Here is a 19,334-nt window from a genome sequence, read left to right on the forward strand (position 1 = left end):
AGCAATTTTTTAATTTTACTGCTGTCGTCATCCCTTCAGAAGCAAACATGTCGCATGCAATGTCGTGATGCAATAAAACGCAACTACTACTAGTCAGGTTGTTTTGAAAAACCAGCCGGGTACTCGAACCAACCATCAACCGACTCGGTTTCAAAACCGCCAGGCGGTGCGCACCGCTCTGTCTCTCACTACCCATTCACTCAATATAGACAACCTCCCGATTCGATGTCACTTTTGGTTTCACTTGGCGGTTTCGGTCAAAACCGCCGAGTGTGTCATGGCACTAAAGTCTATTCTAATTTACCCGAAGTGGCTGTGAACATTGTGCTGACTATTTTGATATAAGCACTGTAAATAGTGACCTATTATACGAGAAAAAGGAATGTGTTGATTCCTAAGATTTGTAGGTTTTTAGGATATTATTCATACTACTAATACTTCTGTGTACACGAAAAATTGGCGACATCTGCAGGAATTAAAAGGTGTCATTGCATCATATAGTCACTTTTTCTATGACAATTTACCACATACTCTCTAGGTCCGGTTAAAACTTTTTATTTTTATTAGAATATAATCATAATGCAAAAAGCCATTTAAGAAAATATTTTATTTCAAATTGTCTTAACTAACTCACTAAATGTATAATGCGAGTAAATCAGTTTTTTAACATTCACTTTTTTATAATAAAAGTTAAATAATTACGTAATTTTTTATTGGTCCTTATATTTAATATTTTCCAAATAAAATGATTTTTTCTTCATCCTGTAAAACACAATTTTTGTAGATATATCCAGGAAATAGTTCACTTCGAATTTATTTGCATCTCTATAAAGACAAACGCTAGAGAATGCAACTATCACCGTACCACTAGTCTAATGTCCCACACACTAAAAATGTTCCTAAAGATCATATACAAACGAATATATCAGAAACTTAACATGGATATAGAAGAAACGCAGACTGGATTTCGTAAAGGTACACGAGAAGCTATCTTTAGATTCAATTTATTAATCCAGGAATACTTAAATGTTAACCAAGATACGTAGGTCTATTTCATAGATTATAATAAGGCGTTTGATAAAATCTGTCACAATGAAAGTTTTAAAAGCTTATGAAAGTCTTGAAATTAAAAGAAATAAACTACAATGACCTTCAGATCATAAAAAATCTGTATTATAAACAATGAGCAGTAGTACGCATTAATGAAAACACATAAAAAAAATAGAAATTAAAAAAAAAGTGAGACAGTGCTGTGTTCTGTCACCACTTCTCTTCAATGCATACTCTGAAGAAATATTGAGAAGAACTCTTGAAATAGAAACTGCTGGAATAAAGGTTAATGGAACACCAACATTAGGTATGCCAATGATACTGTTAGTTTGGCAGAAAATCTCGAAGATTTGCAGAGACTGATGAACAAGATAGTTGAATATTCAAAAGAATATGGTCTTCCAATAAATATCAAGAAAACAAAATTTAAGAAGATTTCAAAATCAAAAATATTGAAGAAATGTTAACAGTTAACTCTTAAAAACGCTTGAACAAGTACAGAATTACAACTATCTTGGCACTAAAATCAATCACAGGAACGATTACTCCAAAGACATTTTATAAGTTTTAACAAACTGATGAAGGTGCTTTGTACAAGGGATCTGAAGCTGAAAACTATATGGGCATGGATTCTAAATGCGGCGACAATTCAGAAACTAGAATCATTTCAATTGTGGGTATACAGGAGAACCCTGTAATAAACGATGAAGTTATGAGAACAATACATAACAGTACGAAAATAATAGAAACCATCAAAACCAGAAAGCTGCAGTATCTAGTACGCAGCAAAATATATTATGTGCTTCAGTTAGTCATGCAATGGGAAAAGAGCAAAATCCAGGGAATGAGAAGAACCTCATGACTTCGCAACTTGCGGGAATGCTACAGAAAGAATTTATTATCTGGATGGATTTCCGCCCTTTGATTTAAATATAATAAATTGATAAATACGTCCAGCAGATTTTAGTTGAAAGAATACTTCTTAATTAAATATGTAAAAAGAAGAGAAACAATCAAAGCAGATACTTTATCGCGAGAAATTACATCATGCATTACAAAATGCTGTTAAAAACAGCAGTGTGCCCATATCACGCCAAGGGTATAATCTCTCAGGGTTCGCCAGCTCTCTGGTATCACCTAGGCAATAAATTTCTCCTGTACCATTTATCCCATGGGAACGTTGCCGTTAGCTCGGGTTTGGGTAACTCATTTTCCGCGGCATAAATCTCACTATGTTTTAAGTCCGTTGTGGTGCCGCTGTTTGCTGATTTCCCGATTGAGCATGGTGTAGATGTGCATGTATATTTTCTGTATGTGTGAGTGTGTGTCATATTCAATCAACATGGTTAACAACGTGACTGCTCGCATATGTCATGTTCTCAGGTGATTCGTGGATATTTATTAGCAACCAGCAACTAAGTAATTGGGCATCACTCCAGACGCAAGACTACTCTCAAAAGTCCACATTAAAATGAAAAGGTAAGAACTTGGTATTCGGTACAAAAATATATTGGATAGTTGTGGAATTTTTAAATTTTCCACTAATAACAAACATTTAGTCTATCAACACATACTTAATATGGGTATGGTTAACTTTCGAGTTATATCAAAACTCGTAAATAGATGTCTTCCAGAGATTTCAGAATAAACTGCCACGAACTACTTTAGATGTATTTGGGTATATACGTAGAACAGTATATATATATATATATACAGTTATAACAGTAATCTTTATTAGGAACTGAGATTGCAGATGATTGTGAAAAAAAAAAAAATAAATAAAAAGACAGCTACATCCTGCTGATGAGTTTGCTACACATATTTTTTTTTCATTAAGTAGGATGATAACCGCTTCTTTAATATTTCTCTTTTTCATGTCTGTTTCTTTCATAATTATTGATGCACCTTTCCATTGTACTCTGTGTTCATTGCTCCAGGTATGCTTACATATCTGTGATTTGTCGAAGACTCTGTTTTTAATATATATGTTTCATGCTCCTTTATCCTAACACTTAGTGGTCTTGCGGTTTCTTTCACATAGAAATTGTTGCATTCAAAAGGTATTTTATAGACGCAGCTCTTTGATTTCTCTTGTGTGTTGTTAGGGTTGGTTTTGAACAGAATAGATCTTAGTGTATTGGTTATTTTGAATGTTGTTATGATAGCGTACTTATTTCCTATTCTTTTTTCTATCAAAGATGACTTCTATGAAGAATTCGAAAGAATGCTGTAGATAACCCCAAAACAAGACTTTCAAAATAATCTGTGGAGACTTCAACGTAAAAATTGGCAAACAACCTAACCTAAGGCCGACAATAGGACACAGTCACCACGATATCTCAAACGATAATTTACACAGGCTCGTAGAACTAGCATAGGCTAACAATATGCTTGTAAAGTTTACTATGTTCCAATATAACAACATTCCTAAACAGACTTGGGTTTCTAATGACAACTCCACATGGAACCAAATTAACCGCGTAGTACCGATAGATGACCCAAAATAGACAAAACATTGCAAGCGATTAACAAATTGAAGAACGCTAAAGCTCCAGGCTCCGACAATATATCGGCCAAATTCCATAAGTACGGAGGAGAAATCTTACATAGACAATTACACAAACTAATAACACTTATATGGAAATTTGAGAACATACCAACAAAATGGCACGAAAGTGTAATAATCCCCATCCATGAAAAGAGAGACAAAACCAAGTGCTCTAATTACAGAGGCATATCCCTACTTAATACGGCGTACAAAGTCTTATCGAACATCCTATTAAGTAGGTTAACATATTTTGTAGAAAATTTCATAGGAGAATACCAAGCCGGTTTCAGAAAATAAGATCGACCATAGATCAGTTTCTTAGTTGAAGGCAGCTGCTTGAAAAAGAATAGGAATGGGATAAAAGCAATGGAAAGAAAACTCACATGTTTTGAGAGAAAAATCTACAGAAGAATTTTTGAAACCTATCACTAACCGAATACTAACCAATACCGAATCAGAACAAATGTCGAGGTCAAACATATGTATAGGGCTAGTGATGTAGTCCAAGAAATTAAATCAAAACTTCCAAGATCATGTCCACAGACTTCCTAATAACCGCCATACCAAGTTAATCTCGGAGGAAGCTCCGACAAGGAGAAAGTCCATAGGGCGTCCACAAATGTGAAGGAGAGATAAAATAAGGTCAGATGCAAGAGCAAAGAGGGTACCCACTGACTCAACTATCATGGACGACCATTCGAGAAGGAAGTGATTTGTGTAGTCAAGGCCCACCTCGGGTTGTAGTAGAAAGAAAGAAAAAGAAGAATGGGCAATCATTTTTTTGTTAAAACTTTTGTTAGCACGTTTTTTTCTTCCTGAAATGCATTTTTATGTATGAAAAACGTACCTTCATCAAATATTGAAGATATTTGGTAGCTAAGAATAAAAAGCTTACAGAAACTAGTTTGCACCTCAGAGAAGAAGACTTATCAACCAAAGAAAAATATGTGAAGCAGTCCTACACAATCTAATGTCTGAAAGGAAGTCACATTAGATAGAAGTGGCTCTTGACATATTCTTTTCTTAGACGTTGAAGGTGCATTTGGTAATACCTCTATCGGGTCCATACACACCGCACTAATTAGGAATAAAACTAATGAAACAGCATGCGGGTTCAAGTACTATCACCAACGCTATGGAACAAAGCTGCTATTAATGCACAATTGCAGACGATATCATGATAGTTACCAAGATGGAAGTAAAGTACAACTTACCAAATTAAAACTGATAAATGCAGGGATGTTTTTGATACACTTGCAGGAGATAATAAGTGCACCTAACATGGGTGCCGGGTCAATACACAGTCCAAGGGAACGAACTAGTCGACTTTCTGCTAAAGCAAGTTACTAGAAGAATCGTCTAAAGCCCAGAACTATTCTGCAGGATCACGAAAGATGCCTCATATACAAATGAAATTCTGTCCAGAAAAAGTCATAACAACAAATATATAGCTATACAGGGGCAAATTCATATGAAAAATCATTAGCAGGAAGCATTCGACAACTTTAATGGATCTTAGCAGTCGAAACCCGAAAAAGACTGAACGATAGTGCAGCAAGGTCAAAATGAGAAAGAAACTACCGCACGTGTTTTGTAAATATGAAATGCTTAAGGACATGAGGCCAAAACAATTATTGAGCTAGAAAAAATCCTTAAAATCCCCATAAGAAAGTTGTGGGATTTTATCAAAAGTACACATCTCCTTGGCGGAGTTGGACAAAGGAAAGAGATTGGTACACATGTCTTACAACCAAGTATAAAACTTGTTTAGGAAGGTTAAATATGTTGACATAACAAAAGCTGGTTGAATACATTGGGCGAGAACAATGGTAGAGTAAGATAAGTAGAAAAAATTGAGAAGGCATATATCCAGAAATAGAGTAGTTGAAATGCTGTGAAATTAAGAATATGGTAAGTGTCAACCACTGAAGTTAAACGACATGAGGTTACGCCTATGTCCGTTCCCTCACTATAAACCCTGATAATAATGTACTTTTACGAAGGAAATAATGATATTATTAATACTACTGCTATAAGGAGAATATATATTAAAGAGTATGTAAGATATATAGTCAGAGACATTGATAAATATTCCTTCGATCAACCACCAAAATGGTCAAAATTGTATATTTTTTTGCTAAATACAATTTTAAAATATAGCGCGTAAAGTGGTGAAATAAAAAAAATTCCCATCGACCGGCTGAAGTCTACGCTTGTGCAAAAGGTGTGTGTATGTATATAACCTCTCTCCCAAACGCGAGCCATCTCCATCGTCTCTCCACTTCGCTCTCCATCCACCTTCGTCAACGCTTCGCGATTGTCTTCACTCAGGCGGGCTCATTCGAACAGTTGGCTATTGACTCTCATCCATTCTTCAGCGGTGGTGCCGAACGTCGTTTGTTTCTTTGCGCCAGTGAGCCAAACAGAAGTATTAACAATGAAATTGTTACTTTTACCAGGTTTTCTTCTCGCGCTGTCGGTATTAGTGAAAAGTCAACATGAACATCACCACGACCATGAGCATCATTCGGTAAGTTGGTTTTGTCGATTTTCTGTTGTTTTTATAATCTGGGTTAGTGTCGCGGGGTGAAAGTTGATGACTGTGTGAGATGGGAACTGATACGGAGTGCTAGAAACACAGTTGCACATACTTTGGTGTTTAGCATATTTGTTAGAAGGAATTATTTTCTACTTTCATTAATTCACATATTTTAATACAAAACTGATAGAACACACACGTACACACACAGATATATATATATATATATATATATATATATATATATATATATATATATATATTATATATATATATATATATATATATATATATATATATATATATATATATATATATATATATATATATATATATATATATATATATATATATATATATATATATATATATATATATATATATATATATATATATATATATATATACGTATGTATATTTATGTCAATGGTCCAATTATGGAATTAATCTGTATATATAATTAACATATTACAATATACACACTTAATTTTACTATTTTTGTTGATAATTATTATGTTTATAACAATTAATTTGTGTAAATTATTTTTGTAATGTTTTTGAGAAAAAGTAATTGTAAATTTAATAAGCAAGAAAAATTAACATGTATATTTTTGATTTTCAAATTAAAAATTAATTTTTTTAAAGTTTTTATAAAATTTATTGTTAACTATAATATATAAATATTGAAGTTGCTTATTTTTCATAACCTTTTCTATTAATAATAATAAGAGAAAAGTAGCATTTTGCAAAATAAATATTTATTTTAAATAGTTTTAAACAAATTACTCGGTTAAATAAACAATTTATAAATTAACTAAAAGCATTTTTATGATCTATGTCACGAGGTACCCGAAATTAAAAAAATAGTTTTCGTTGCTTAAAACCGGAGATATTGCGACTTTTGTAAATTTGAATTTATAAATTCAGTTTTTGAACTAGTAAAATCGAGAAATAAAAAAAGGGCTAACTCGGGTTCTAACATAAACTTTGTAATCGTTGAATGATTTAATTTAATAAAATAAGAGTTTTTCTTCAATTTCTTGCTTTCAGAATTCATGTAGCCTTAATAGTTTACGCATAATAACGCTGTAGTTAAAAATTTTTTGGGATAAACAATTTCAATTTTGTAATAACTGTTAAAATAAACTTCTTGACATTCCTATAGCTGAATACGTGTAATATTGTTCCTATTATCACGCGAAATTAAAGTTTTTTGTGCATTTTTAGAAAAGGTATTAATAATTTTCAAAAAATCGACATTTGAAGCTATTTTTGAAACAATTAATCAACAAATTAACCAAAATAACTTTACATTTTAAAACTCTCATTTTAAAGAATTTTTTATACTTTTTCAGAAAAATTGTCTAACCTCTTCTTATAATAGACCGGTCGTCACCTTTAGTATTTCAAATCAAATAGCGATTTTACATTGTCTGTAAATTGTTTATAAGTAAAAAATAACGTTTAATCTTTAGTATATTTTGTTATCACCAAATTTATCAAAAGCACTTGTAGATACCTGTATCAAAGAGTGTCACGAAAATGGCTTTTCATTTGATAATTTCTTTGGTCTATTAAGTAGTTGTAAAGCAGAAACTTCAGGCAAATCTTAAAAATATTCACACTCGGTTGAAACGTATAATTTTAAATGAGCATTTTAATTCATTCCTTGTCGAGCATAAATTATTTTGATTACAAACTCTAAAACTGTTTATAGTTTTGCAGAAATATAAAACACTCCTTCTAGCTAGCAAATTTATCACAGCATAACTGACCGTAATTATTGCTCTAATCGTAACATAATCTCAAAACGAAGTTTTACCCCATATGTTAATAGGGTAAAGAAGGTAAATTTTAATGGGCATTATAAGGGAAGGGCGGTTGCGGTGTTTATGAGTCACTGTGTCAGTCATGATATGAGTCATTTGTTGTGAGTGCGTATTTAAGAAATACATATGACGTCTATGCACGTAACTGCGATGGATACAAAGAATTGAGTTATGAAACCAAGCTATTAAAAATAATGTTGTTGAAAACATTTCATTAAAATCTTAAATGGTAATTATCAGTGCTTTATGTAAGGTTAATAATTATTTATATATTTTTTATATCAATTAGTAACATAGTCCATCATCTTTATTTTTAATGAAACAGTTCACTGCAGATAATTTATGCCAAATAAACATCAGCTATTTTACAAATTTTCTAATCTTTTGCCGCATACTTTTTGTAATGCAAACAATAAATGGGTGACAAATAAACGAGAATAACAAAAACAAATAGACTTAGTGGCAAAAATTCGAATTGGTTGAACAGAAATTTTTCCATATTTCCTGGAATATCGCATAAAGCAATTAGAAAGGATAGCTAAACACAGTATTTTCACGGTTTTAGTGTGTTTTTTAAATTAATATTTTCTATATATTTTTTTTTAAATTGCTATAATGATTAATGTTCTTTTATTTGTATTAGTCACTCCCTTATAATGTAATAAAATCTTAGACGATTGGAAGTATGAGCAAAATAAAAATAGTCCAGGCGCCAGAGATTTGACCTCTAAAAATCATACGAACAAACTGAATTTTGCTAATAATGTCAATTTTGGGAGCCCAAAAAAGATTCAGAAAAGTTTACCACTTTTACCCCAAGGCAAATTAAAAACGTACTTTTGTAATCAAAAGAAGCAGTTATAAAGTTTAGATCGTTCGTAATGTGAAAGTTTAAATGTAGCGTTTTTTTATTAATATTTCAAATCCCTCACATTTGTTCTTCTTCTTCTTTGAGTGCCTTTCCTATCGGAGATTGGATATCATTAGGGCGATTCTAATTTTATTTACTGCTGTTTTGAATAATTCGTTAGTGGTACATCCAAACTACTCTCTTAAATTTCTCATCCAGGACATTCTTCTACGGCCTGGATTTCTGCGTCCTTGGATTTTTCCTTGCATTATATTTTGTAGGAATGTGTACTTTTGTCCTCTCATCAGGTGGCCAAAGTATTCAAGTTTTCTCTTTATTATATTCAGTATAACTTCTGGATCGTTATTTATTCTGCGTATTACCTCTTCATTTGTAATTTTATCCACCCAACTTATTTTTAGTATACGGCGGTAGCACCACATTTCAGAGCTTTCAAGATTTTTAACATTCTTCTGTTTAAGAGTCCATGCCTCAACACCGTAAAGGAAAGTACTGGATACATAGCATTTTATCATTCTAGTTCGTAGCTGAATACTAATATCACGATTACAAAATAATTTTTTCATTTTTATAAAGGTAGACCTGGCAATTTCAATACGTCTTTTTATCTCGTGATTTTGGTCACCTGTTTCATTGATGAGGGTTTCCAAGTATTTGTATCCGCTTACTTTTTCGAGTTGGGTACCGTTTATTGCGATACTAGTGTCATGTATTGGATTCTTACTGCAGGTCATATATATTTGGTTTTTGTGACGTTCATCCTTATGCCGTAGTTATTACATATCTCATTCATACTTTCAACTAGATGTTGTAGATCTTCCGCTGTTCTTGCCATTATCACAGTATCGTCAGCATATCGAATGTTATTGATAACTTCTCCATTGACTATTATCCCTTCGTTTGCACGTGAGAGAGCTTCTTGGCATATTTGTTTGCTGTAGATATTAAACAAGAGCGGTGATTTCAGTACAGATTTACAAAACTTCTATTTTTATATTAGCTCGCTGATTTCAGTACAGATTTAATATTATTTGTATGTCTCTGGTGTCGATGTTCTTACCCTCCAGGATTTCTTTGAGTATATTGTGGCGTACTTTGTCAAAGGCCTTTTCAAAGTCTATAAAGCACGCGTGTACCTCTTGGTTAATATCTAGACATCTCTGTGTTAGGACGTTTAAGACAAAGAGAGCTTCTCTTGTTCCTAATCCTTTTCTGAATCCCATCTGTGTATCGTTAATATCGATATCTAACTTTTGATAGATTCGGTTGTGGATGACTCTAAGAAATATTTTAAGCAGATGACTCATCAAGGAGATTGTTAGATGATCAGAACATTGCATTGTATTAGTTTTCTTCGGTATGGTGACAAACGTAGACAGCAACCATTCTTGAGGTATTATACCAGTACTGTATATTGTATTGAATAGATGTAATATTATGGTTACGGATTTATCATTCAAAAGCTTCAACAGTTCTGTAGGAATTTCATCAGGTCCATTTGCTTTTCCATTTTTAGCGTTTCTTATTGCGTATTCTACTTCTTCTTTCAATATATCTGGCCCAGTTGCATTGATTATCTGAGTTAAGTTGTTTCTGTCTTCAAATAATTCATTCAGGTATTCTGTCCATCTTTTTATTTTATTCTTTAGATCTACAATAAGATTTCCATCTTTGTCTTTAAGTTTACCTATTTGGCATTTCTTTATGCTTCCTATTATCTCTTTTACTTTTTTGTGCATATTGAACGCATCGTACTTTTTCTTATAGGTTACCATTTCTTTACACTGTTCTTTAATCCACGCCTCTTTGGCTTCTTTTATTCTCTTTTTTATGTGTTTGTTTATTTCTTTGTATTTGTCTAGGTAATTCTTCATCTTTCTTCTTTGTTTCATGAAGTCTAGTATATCTTGTGTGATCCACCCCTTATTCTTTGTTGTTGTTTTTGTAAGATGTTTCTTTCCTGCTGTTTGTATAGCTGTATTTATGTACTTTAATTTTTGGTTAATGTTAGTTGTATTGTTAATTTGTTGCTGCACTGAACGGAGGTTTTCATTTATTTCTTCTCCTGTTTCTTGTCGTATATTTTTGTTTCTATGTTTATTTAAATCTAGTGCCTTTCTGTCTGGTCTTCTAATCTTTTTTGGTCTCGCCTCATATTTGTTGCTAAAACTCAAAACCGGAATTTCAGGCTATATCTTTTGAAGAATGGCATCTAAAAATGAAAATTCCATAGTGACTAATCAAAAGTGATAAATATTATGAATCTCATGAAAATCGTAAAAAATGGTAAAAACCGCTAAACGTTTTTTATTTAACACCTTTATAGATACTGTCTTTATTTGATACAAAATCCAAAAATTACATACAAAAGCTGCTCTCTCCAGCTTGAAAACGCATTTTGATTTTTGTCAATAGGACGCTCTGATTAAAAGATATCGAATATTAACAGTTGAGTTGATATAAATTTTATTTGAGATTCTTGGTAAAACGATTTTTTTCGTTTTTCCTCGCCTACGGAGTGGAGTTTTAGGGTGAAGCTGGGGGTAAAAGTGATACATTTTTTTGTATCTTTTTAGGGTTCCAAAATTGACATTGTCAGCAAAATTCAGCTTGTTCGTATGCTTTTTGGAGGTTAAGTGGTATTTTTATCTCTGACGACTGGAGTAAAAATGCGATTAACTAAATTTGAAATAATAATGTAATAGTGTGTTCCATTTAAAACAAAGTATGGCACATCTTGGTAATATGTAATACTATTGCCGCAACTTATACATAATGTTTTGAAATTTTTTTCCTGAAATATCAATGATTTAATAGAAGGTGTGTAAAGTTTCTACTGTGTATATAACTCTAATTCTCGATTGGATTGATTTGATTGCCTGTAATAGTAAAGTGTTCCCATCGGATGAGCAGTGACAATTCCTGATCGGTAAATATTAATAGCAATCTCTCTCGTTCAATAACGCCAAACAGTCCATTCGTTATCATTCTTTAATATAAATCAGAAGTGACACAAAAATAAACACTGCTACCAAGACTCATTTTTCTATTAACAGTAGTTGCTACAGAGTACATCTTTAATCTATTTTTTTTTACTATCGGATCCTTTGGTGATATTCCTCTAGTATATGAAACTATTATGTTTATTTTTTAATATTTTTCAATATAATTTTGATTATTCGTTTTATATTTGATAGGTTCGCGTTTGGCTAAAGAAATCTTATGGAAAGTAAATTTAAGCGCAGTATATTTTACTGCCTTATATAATTCACGAGAGTTTCGAATCCTAAATTTATCCAGAAATACATCAAGAACAAGCAGGATTTATGCACGGAAGACACCTTTTCTAGGTAACACGGAAGAAAAATGAACAAATTAATCTCAAAGGTAAGCGAAATAAGCAATGAAGTGGGGTTTACAAATCAACACATCTAAGAGTAAAATGCTGATAATTAGTAGATCAAAAGAAATATATCCTGCTCTGGCAAATGTTGGTGGAATTGAAATCGTGAAGAAATTTATATATCTAAATAAAAAAATCACCAACAATCTTAATTTTAAGGAAGAAATAACAAAAAGAATCGGTATAGGAGAAACGGCCGTCGCCAAACTCCAGAGAGTAAAGAAAAGATTACAGAATCTCAAAAAACATAAAAATGATGCTTTTCAGGACACTCATATTTCTCATTGTTGTCCTCTACGCTGATAGTTATGGACGATGAAATCGGCATATAGGAAACGATTCTATTCTTTTGAAATGTTTACTTGGAGATCAATGGCAAAAATACCATAGACACAGAAACATACCAATGACATAATCCTTGCTGAACTCAATATCACTGAACGACTACAACGACTACAACTGAACGTAATAGTGACAAATGACGTTACAGCGCCGCCACTGTGACAGATAATTTTAAATGGGATCTTATCTAAACGAGGTATCACTTGCCATAAGGTCCTATTTAAAATTATCTGTCATAGTGGCGCTGTAACGTCATATGTCACTATTACGTCACTTGTTATAACTAGTTAAGAAGGTTACGTCTGTTCATTACCTCTCTCCAAATTTCACTATTATTATAAGTATAACCGTTCAAAAGATACGAGGGGGGAACGGACTTTTGACTAGCACTGTATATACTTCTATCCTATGACCCGATGTTCATACGCGATTTTACTATTTTGTTTATATATATATATATATATATATATATATATATATATATATATATATATATATATATATATATATATATATATATATATATATATATATATTTTAACTGTACTTCGTGATTTGAAACATCATTTTAGAAATATGTAGATATGAGGTTGATATGTGTAGAAATGAGGTTTTCTATACACTTGTTTTATATAACACTAGAACATATTCTGTTTTATTTATATAGGTTTGTAAGGCAACTAGGAATAATTTATTATGATTTACCGTTAATACCAATCTGCATATTGTATAAATTTTTACACTAAATTTTCTTTAAAGGTGTGCTCAAACAACTATAAAAACAGTTTTGTCAAGGTGATAGTTTATGTCTATCCTTAACAAGATAATTGGGGCACATACTTTATTGTCCATTTTCGTCATGCTCCTTCCCAGTACTTATCACACGTGAAATTATTCTTTATTTCACCAAATAAAAGGGAAATTTCCAGTGGTTGGCTGTATACCATAGTTTCAAAAAACTTACAAAGAAGTAAATAGTTCTAATGTATGATGGTATATTTTATTACTAAAATTTTTCAAATTTTAGCCAAAAGATTAAAATTGTCTTCAAAATGTTTTTGGTCCAGTCGGACCATCATCAGTAAAACATCTGATAATGTCCTATATTTTGCCATCATTTTATTAAGATTTTCGCGTCTTATCTGTTTCTGTTATTGCGTATCTTGTATTAATTCATGATACCTAATCCGGAATTCTGTATCAGCTTGTTATATGATCACATGAAAGAACTAAGAGTGCCAATTTGTTTTAAAATTTATTCGACTATGTATGTGCTATTTCGAGTAGCCAATGCTAGAAACTTGCATTGGTATACATAGTTCTTATTGGTATTGCAGTATTCTACAGTAGCTTTTGTCTATAATTAACAAAATAATTGCGAAATGTAATTGTGAAACTATGTCGAAATAATATCTTTAGTAACGTATGCAACATTCTTTTTATGAAAAATTATTCATATGCTATAATAAAATGTTTTGATTGTAAGTTACGTCACTTTTATTAGGAGCGGATACTGTTAGGTTAGACTATAAATATTTGTTATTAACATATATTTATAAAATAAAAAACACCGGAGCAACCTGTTTACCAACTTTTTAAAATTGTAGGTAAGGTTAAATGAAATGTGTGTACCTACCTATATACTTTAAACATTTTTCAACATTTTTTGAACGTTTGAAAGTAAAAAATCATTTCTTTTTTCTGTATTGACCGAAAGTTCTCTTTTGATTTCTTTATTGTCTTTCATTCGTTTTTTTCACAATTTACGGAATCTATTTTTTCTCTTAGAAAGAAAAATAGTAAAATAGAGTAAGAGTTTGAAGAGGACCTGGTAGAAAAGGGAGAATCCGGTCATGTACAGGGTGTTAATCCATGTAACGGTCTACAAGTTATGATGTGGGCTGGAATAATTTTTAATCATCGAACTGTTCCCGTTTATATCCGTATATATACGAATCAATCTTAATAAATTGATCGTATCTTAGAACCTGTTTTCCTTCCATTTCCCACTGCTGCAGGTCCTGATTTGCGTTATTCAGGACAATGTAAGGCCACAAACTGCAAGAACAGTAAGAGATTATTTTCATAATGAGGATATTACACTTTTACCATGGCCAGGACAATCGCCATATCTTAATCTCATCGAGCATGTATGGGATATGCTTCAGGGATAGATTGCTCCTCCTCTGCATAATGTTTATACCAGACAAGGTTTTCAAGATCTTCTTAAACAGGAATGGATTCTATTGCTTCCAAACGAAACTGATAGTATAATTTTAAGAATGCCAAGGAGCTGCCAAACTGTAATTAATGTTGCTAAAGGAAACACAGATTATTAAACACTTTTTCGTTAGATTTTTATCTTTTATATTGATTTATATGTTAAAAATTTAGTGCACTTCTTAACTTTTCTCTGATTATTTCACCATAAAAAATTACTTACTTTCCTCTGGCACCTTAATAACTTCCGCTATTACAAAAATCACTTAAATTATAAAAATAAAGAAATCGCAAATCGTACAACAAAGTATAGTATAATCTCAAAATTAAACGCAGCTGAAAGGTGTTACAAAGTCACAGCTGTCAAATGTCAAATAGAAGGAATAGTGCCATAGACCTTTGATACAAGATAGACTCACTGCTGCAATACAGTTGCGTTCCCCCAGTGCGACAGAGAAAACTGACGCAAATCAGTCACTGCATCTCTGTCTAATGGGCTGGGTTTGTCGACTACATGACCTTCTCATTATTCATGCCTACTTACCACTTTTATTCCTATAGATTATATAGATTATAACGATTCTCAGAAGAACCTTCAGAGTCCAATTAGACTAATAATTAGTCTAATTGGACTCTGGACAAAATATGAAGAACAAAGAATAATTATTATTCTTTGTTCTTCATATTTTGTTTTATTTTTCTTGCGGTATTTTTGTTTTTTCCCACTTTCATAGGTTACTAATGAGTGTGAGTTGAAGGTTGTTTAAGGATTTAAGCATTTTCCCGTGTATTTCATCTAGTTCGGGTGTTTAGTTTCGAGCATTTTTATTGCAATAAAAACTTTTTCATGTTATCTTCAGGTCGGTTGTCCAAGTTGCGGTGTCATCTAGATTATGATAATAATCAAAAAGTTCCTCCATACATTTTTCGCATAGTTTTTTTTTTGTTTTTAATGATATTATTGTTTTTTGTGTCCTGAATTGCACTGACATTGAAGGTTTTTTTTACTTAGACCACTAAATTGTCTAGTAAATTCTATTAGGCGAGGCAACGAAACAACTACCAACCTACCAACTTTCTGCAGCAAGATGAATCGCTATGCAACTTTTTGCATTCGATTCGGGAAAGTGTCCATGGAAATTACCATAAAACTCCAGGAGACGAGTTCCTCTTTGGGCACCAGGTTGCTCGAGGCCATCGCCGTCATAATTTTCGTGTTTATGTTGCTCGAAAACCTCCGAGTAATAACTTTCGACTGATTTTGAATCAAAATAACATAAAACTTTAGCAGATGAGGTCCACCCTACGCACCAGGTAGCTCGAGGACCTTCATCGTTATCATATTCGTGTTCAGCGACATCGAAAACACCCCGAGTAGTGATTTTTGACTGATTTAGAATGAAATTAACATAGGTACTCAGGAGTCGAGGTTCACCCTGGGCACCAAGTAACTCGATGACTATCGTCGTTATCATATTAGTGTTCAGCGACCTCAAAAACTTCCGAGTATCAAAATTGAACTCATTCCTGTCAATACTTTCTGAGTTGCAAATTTTTCATTCCTTATGCACTTTGGAAATGCATTTTTCTATTATACCACCATGAATTTGGTCTCAATTTTCCTGACACTTTTCCAAATTAAATAAAAAAGTTGCATAGCGACTCATCTTGCTGCAGAAAATTGGTAGGTTTAGTGCTTTTAGTGCTTCATTGCTTCGCGCCTATATGTAAATTTTATTTTACTATGAAAGTCATCCTTTTTATTTTGTAGATCTTCAATTTTATTCCATCTTTCTTACATCCCTATCTCCTTCATTTCTTATATTTTATTTAATATTAATTTATTGAGTTTGTTTCTTATGAGTCAAATATCTTATCAAGTCTTATCCATGTCGTTTTCTTAATGGAGTCGATTTAATTAAATGTAAATGGTTTATGAAAATAATTAAACATAATAATTATACATATAATTAACCATACTTCCATACTTTATCTGTTTTGATTATTATTGTCAATTTTCTTTAGTTTAACACTATAATATATCAGTATCTCGTAGAAAAGGTGAATTGTTTCTGTAATTTTTTCGTGTGTCAGCGTGTACTGCTGTATTTTGTGATAATAGTAAACATATCTCACACAAAAAGGGAAAACATGACTTAAACATAATTAAGTTAACCTTCGGTTACCATGTTCGTGGGACGAAACCAAACTCAGTGTTAATTCTACTTCCACACATTAACTAGATAAGTGGAATATCTCTAAAAATACACTCCTCTCAGGAATTGTTCTTTAGTTTTACGAGTAACGAGTTGTGAAATTTTTTAAAATAAACCAGAACCAATTAAAATTGATTAAAATATTGATGGATCTTAAATAGAACAGTTGTAATAAATGTATAATGCCAGCAATGTACTGAAATCGATATCCACGGAGTAAACATAATATACGTTATGTTAGATGAATTTAAACATTTATATTTATCTTGGTATTTCTTAATCAAAATAAGTACCGAGTAAGTAATTAAATGTTGTAAAGCGTCTACACTATTTTGAAAAACAATGTAAAGGTTATATAGATTCTTTAGCTATAGTCAATAAAATAAATATTTTTACAATTTTTACGATCTTATAACTTTTTCAATTTAACATTTACGATTATTGGTTTGTCTTTTTATAACTCTTTTATATTTTTAACAATTTAGTTTCGATTGCAAATTTCCCATTTTATTTAATTATTCTACATATTTCGTTCTCACTCACCCTATTTTGTTTTGTCACTTCTTTCATAAGCAATATTTTCTTTCATCATCATCAGCCGTTTTGAGTCCACTGCTGGACATGGGCCTCCCGTAAATAACTCCAATGCCTTCTATCTTGAGCACCCTGAATCCAGTTGTGCTGACCACCTTGTTGGAGGACGTTATCGATTACGATAAGCATCGTGTCTAGGTTTCCATTCCAGAATTTTCTTCGTCCACCTTTCATCTTTTAATCTGACAACATGTCCCGCCCAGTTCCATGTCAATGTTGCAATCCTTTGAACTGCGTCAGTAACACCAATTTTTCTCCTAATTATTGTATTTGATACTCTGTCTCTGAAGGACATATTCAGCATTGACCTCTCCATCGCTCTCTGTGTCACTTGTATTTTAGTGAGTACTTTTCTGGTAAGTGTCAATGTTTCTGCTCCATACGTTAGAACTGGGAGTACACATTGATGAAAGACCTTCCTTTTCAAGTACATGGGAATATCTGATCTAAAGACTTCTCTCAGTTTTCCGTAAGCTACCCATGCCAGTCCTATTCTCCTGTTTAACTTCATTGTTTGATTATCTCTTCCTAATTTAATCTCGTGGCCCAGATATTTATAGCTATACACCTGTTCAATTTGCGTGCCGTTAGTTGAGATGTTTTTCGCCAGTACTAGGTTGGTCATATATTGCGTTTTGGAGAAATTAATTTTAAGTCCAACTCGTGTACACGAGCTCTGAAGGTCTTGAAGAGGCTGGCAGGCATGATCTACCTGGTCTGCAATACGGACTATGTCGTCTGCAAATCTCAAGTTGTTCAGAAATTATCGATTTATGTTGACTCCATTATTCTCCGAATTATTGTTTCTCATAGCACCCTGCAACAAAGCGGTGAATAGCTTAGAAGAGATGGTATCTTCTTGCCTAATACCCATCTCGAAGGGAAATGTATTTGTGTTGCCATAATACATTCTAACTGCAGCTGTTGCGCTATTATATATATTCCGAAGAAGAGTTGTGTACCTATGATCAATAGTGCACTCTGTAAGAGCTCTTAACATGGAGCTATGCTGGACTGAGTCAAACGCTTTCTCAAAGTCTACAAATATTAATATCAATGGCTTGTTGTATTCTGTAACTTTCTCTATTAAGGATTTTATTACTTGTAGGTGGTCATTCGTTTCAAAGCCACTCCTAAATCCGGCCTGCTCTAATGGTTGGTGAAAATCCAGCTTAGGTTGCAGTCTGTTAGTAATTATTCTCATAAAGAGCTTATATAAATGAGATAAAAACTGATAGGTCTGTAGTTTCCAATTTCTGTTACATCTCCTTTTTAGTGCAATATTATCATAATGGTATTATTCCATTTTTCTGGTGTAACTCCTTCAAGCAGGCATTATAAAGGGTTTTTAAAGCTTTTATGACGCATTCGCCTCCTAATTTTAGCATTTCACTTACAATGCCATCTTCTCCAGGTGATTTGCTGTTCTTCATACCTTTCAACGCTGATTCGATTTCCTCTTCGGTTATATCTGGAATATATCTTCCAAATATAACCGAATATTTTCTTTACAGTTCTTAAAAGTCATTTTACCGATACAGCTCCACCAGTTCCATTGGATCGTAATTAAAAAAAGTCGTTAATCGTTGTAAGTTTGACTTACATCGTGACGTGTCAGTTCTAAGTGAGTTTTATGTGGTAACGACCAATTAACAACATGCAACCAACTAGTCCTTTAGATCAACGGCATTAGTAGGCTGTTTCTCTCTGAAGCTATAAACG

The 19,334-nt window shown here is 32.5% G+C and overlaps 1 protein-coding gene across 1 annotated transcript in view; it reads left to right on the forward strand.

Annotated features, from left to right (window-relative positions):
* The first annotated feature begins 5,865 nt into the window (after positions 1 to 5,865).
* LOC140437157 (GILT-like protein 1) overlaps positions 5,866 to 19,334 on the forward strand; it is a 62,429-nt gene continuing 48,960 nt past the window's right edge. Inside the window, exon 1 of the mRNA XM_072526500.1 lies at positions 5,866 to 6,128. Coding sequence (XP_072382601.1) covers positions 6,036 to 6,128 — 93 coding nt within the window. The 5' untranslated portion in view covers positions 5,866 to 6,035. The remainder of the gene's footprint in view (positions 6,129 to 19,334) is intronic.

Source organism: Diabrotica undecimpunctata, chromosome 3 (assembly GCF_040954645.1).
Source record: "Diabrotica undecimpunctata isolate CICGRU chromosome 3, icDiaUnde3, whole genome shotgun sequence".
Taxonomy (NCBI): Eukaryota; Metazoa; Arthropoda; class Insecta; order Coleoptera; family Chrysomelidae; genus Diabrotica; species Diabrotica undecimpunctata.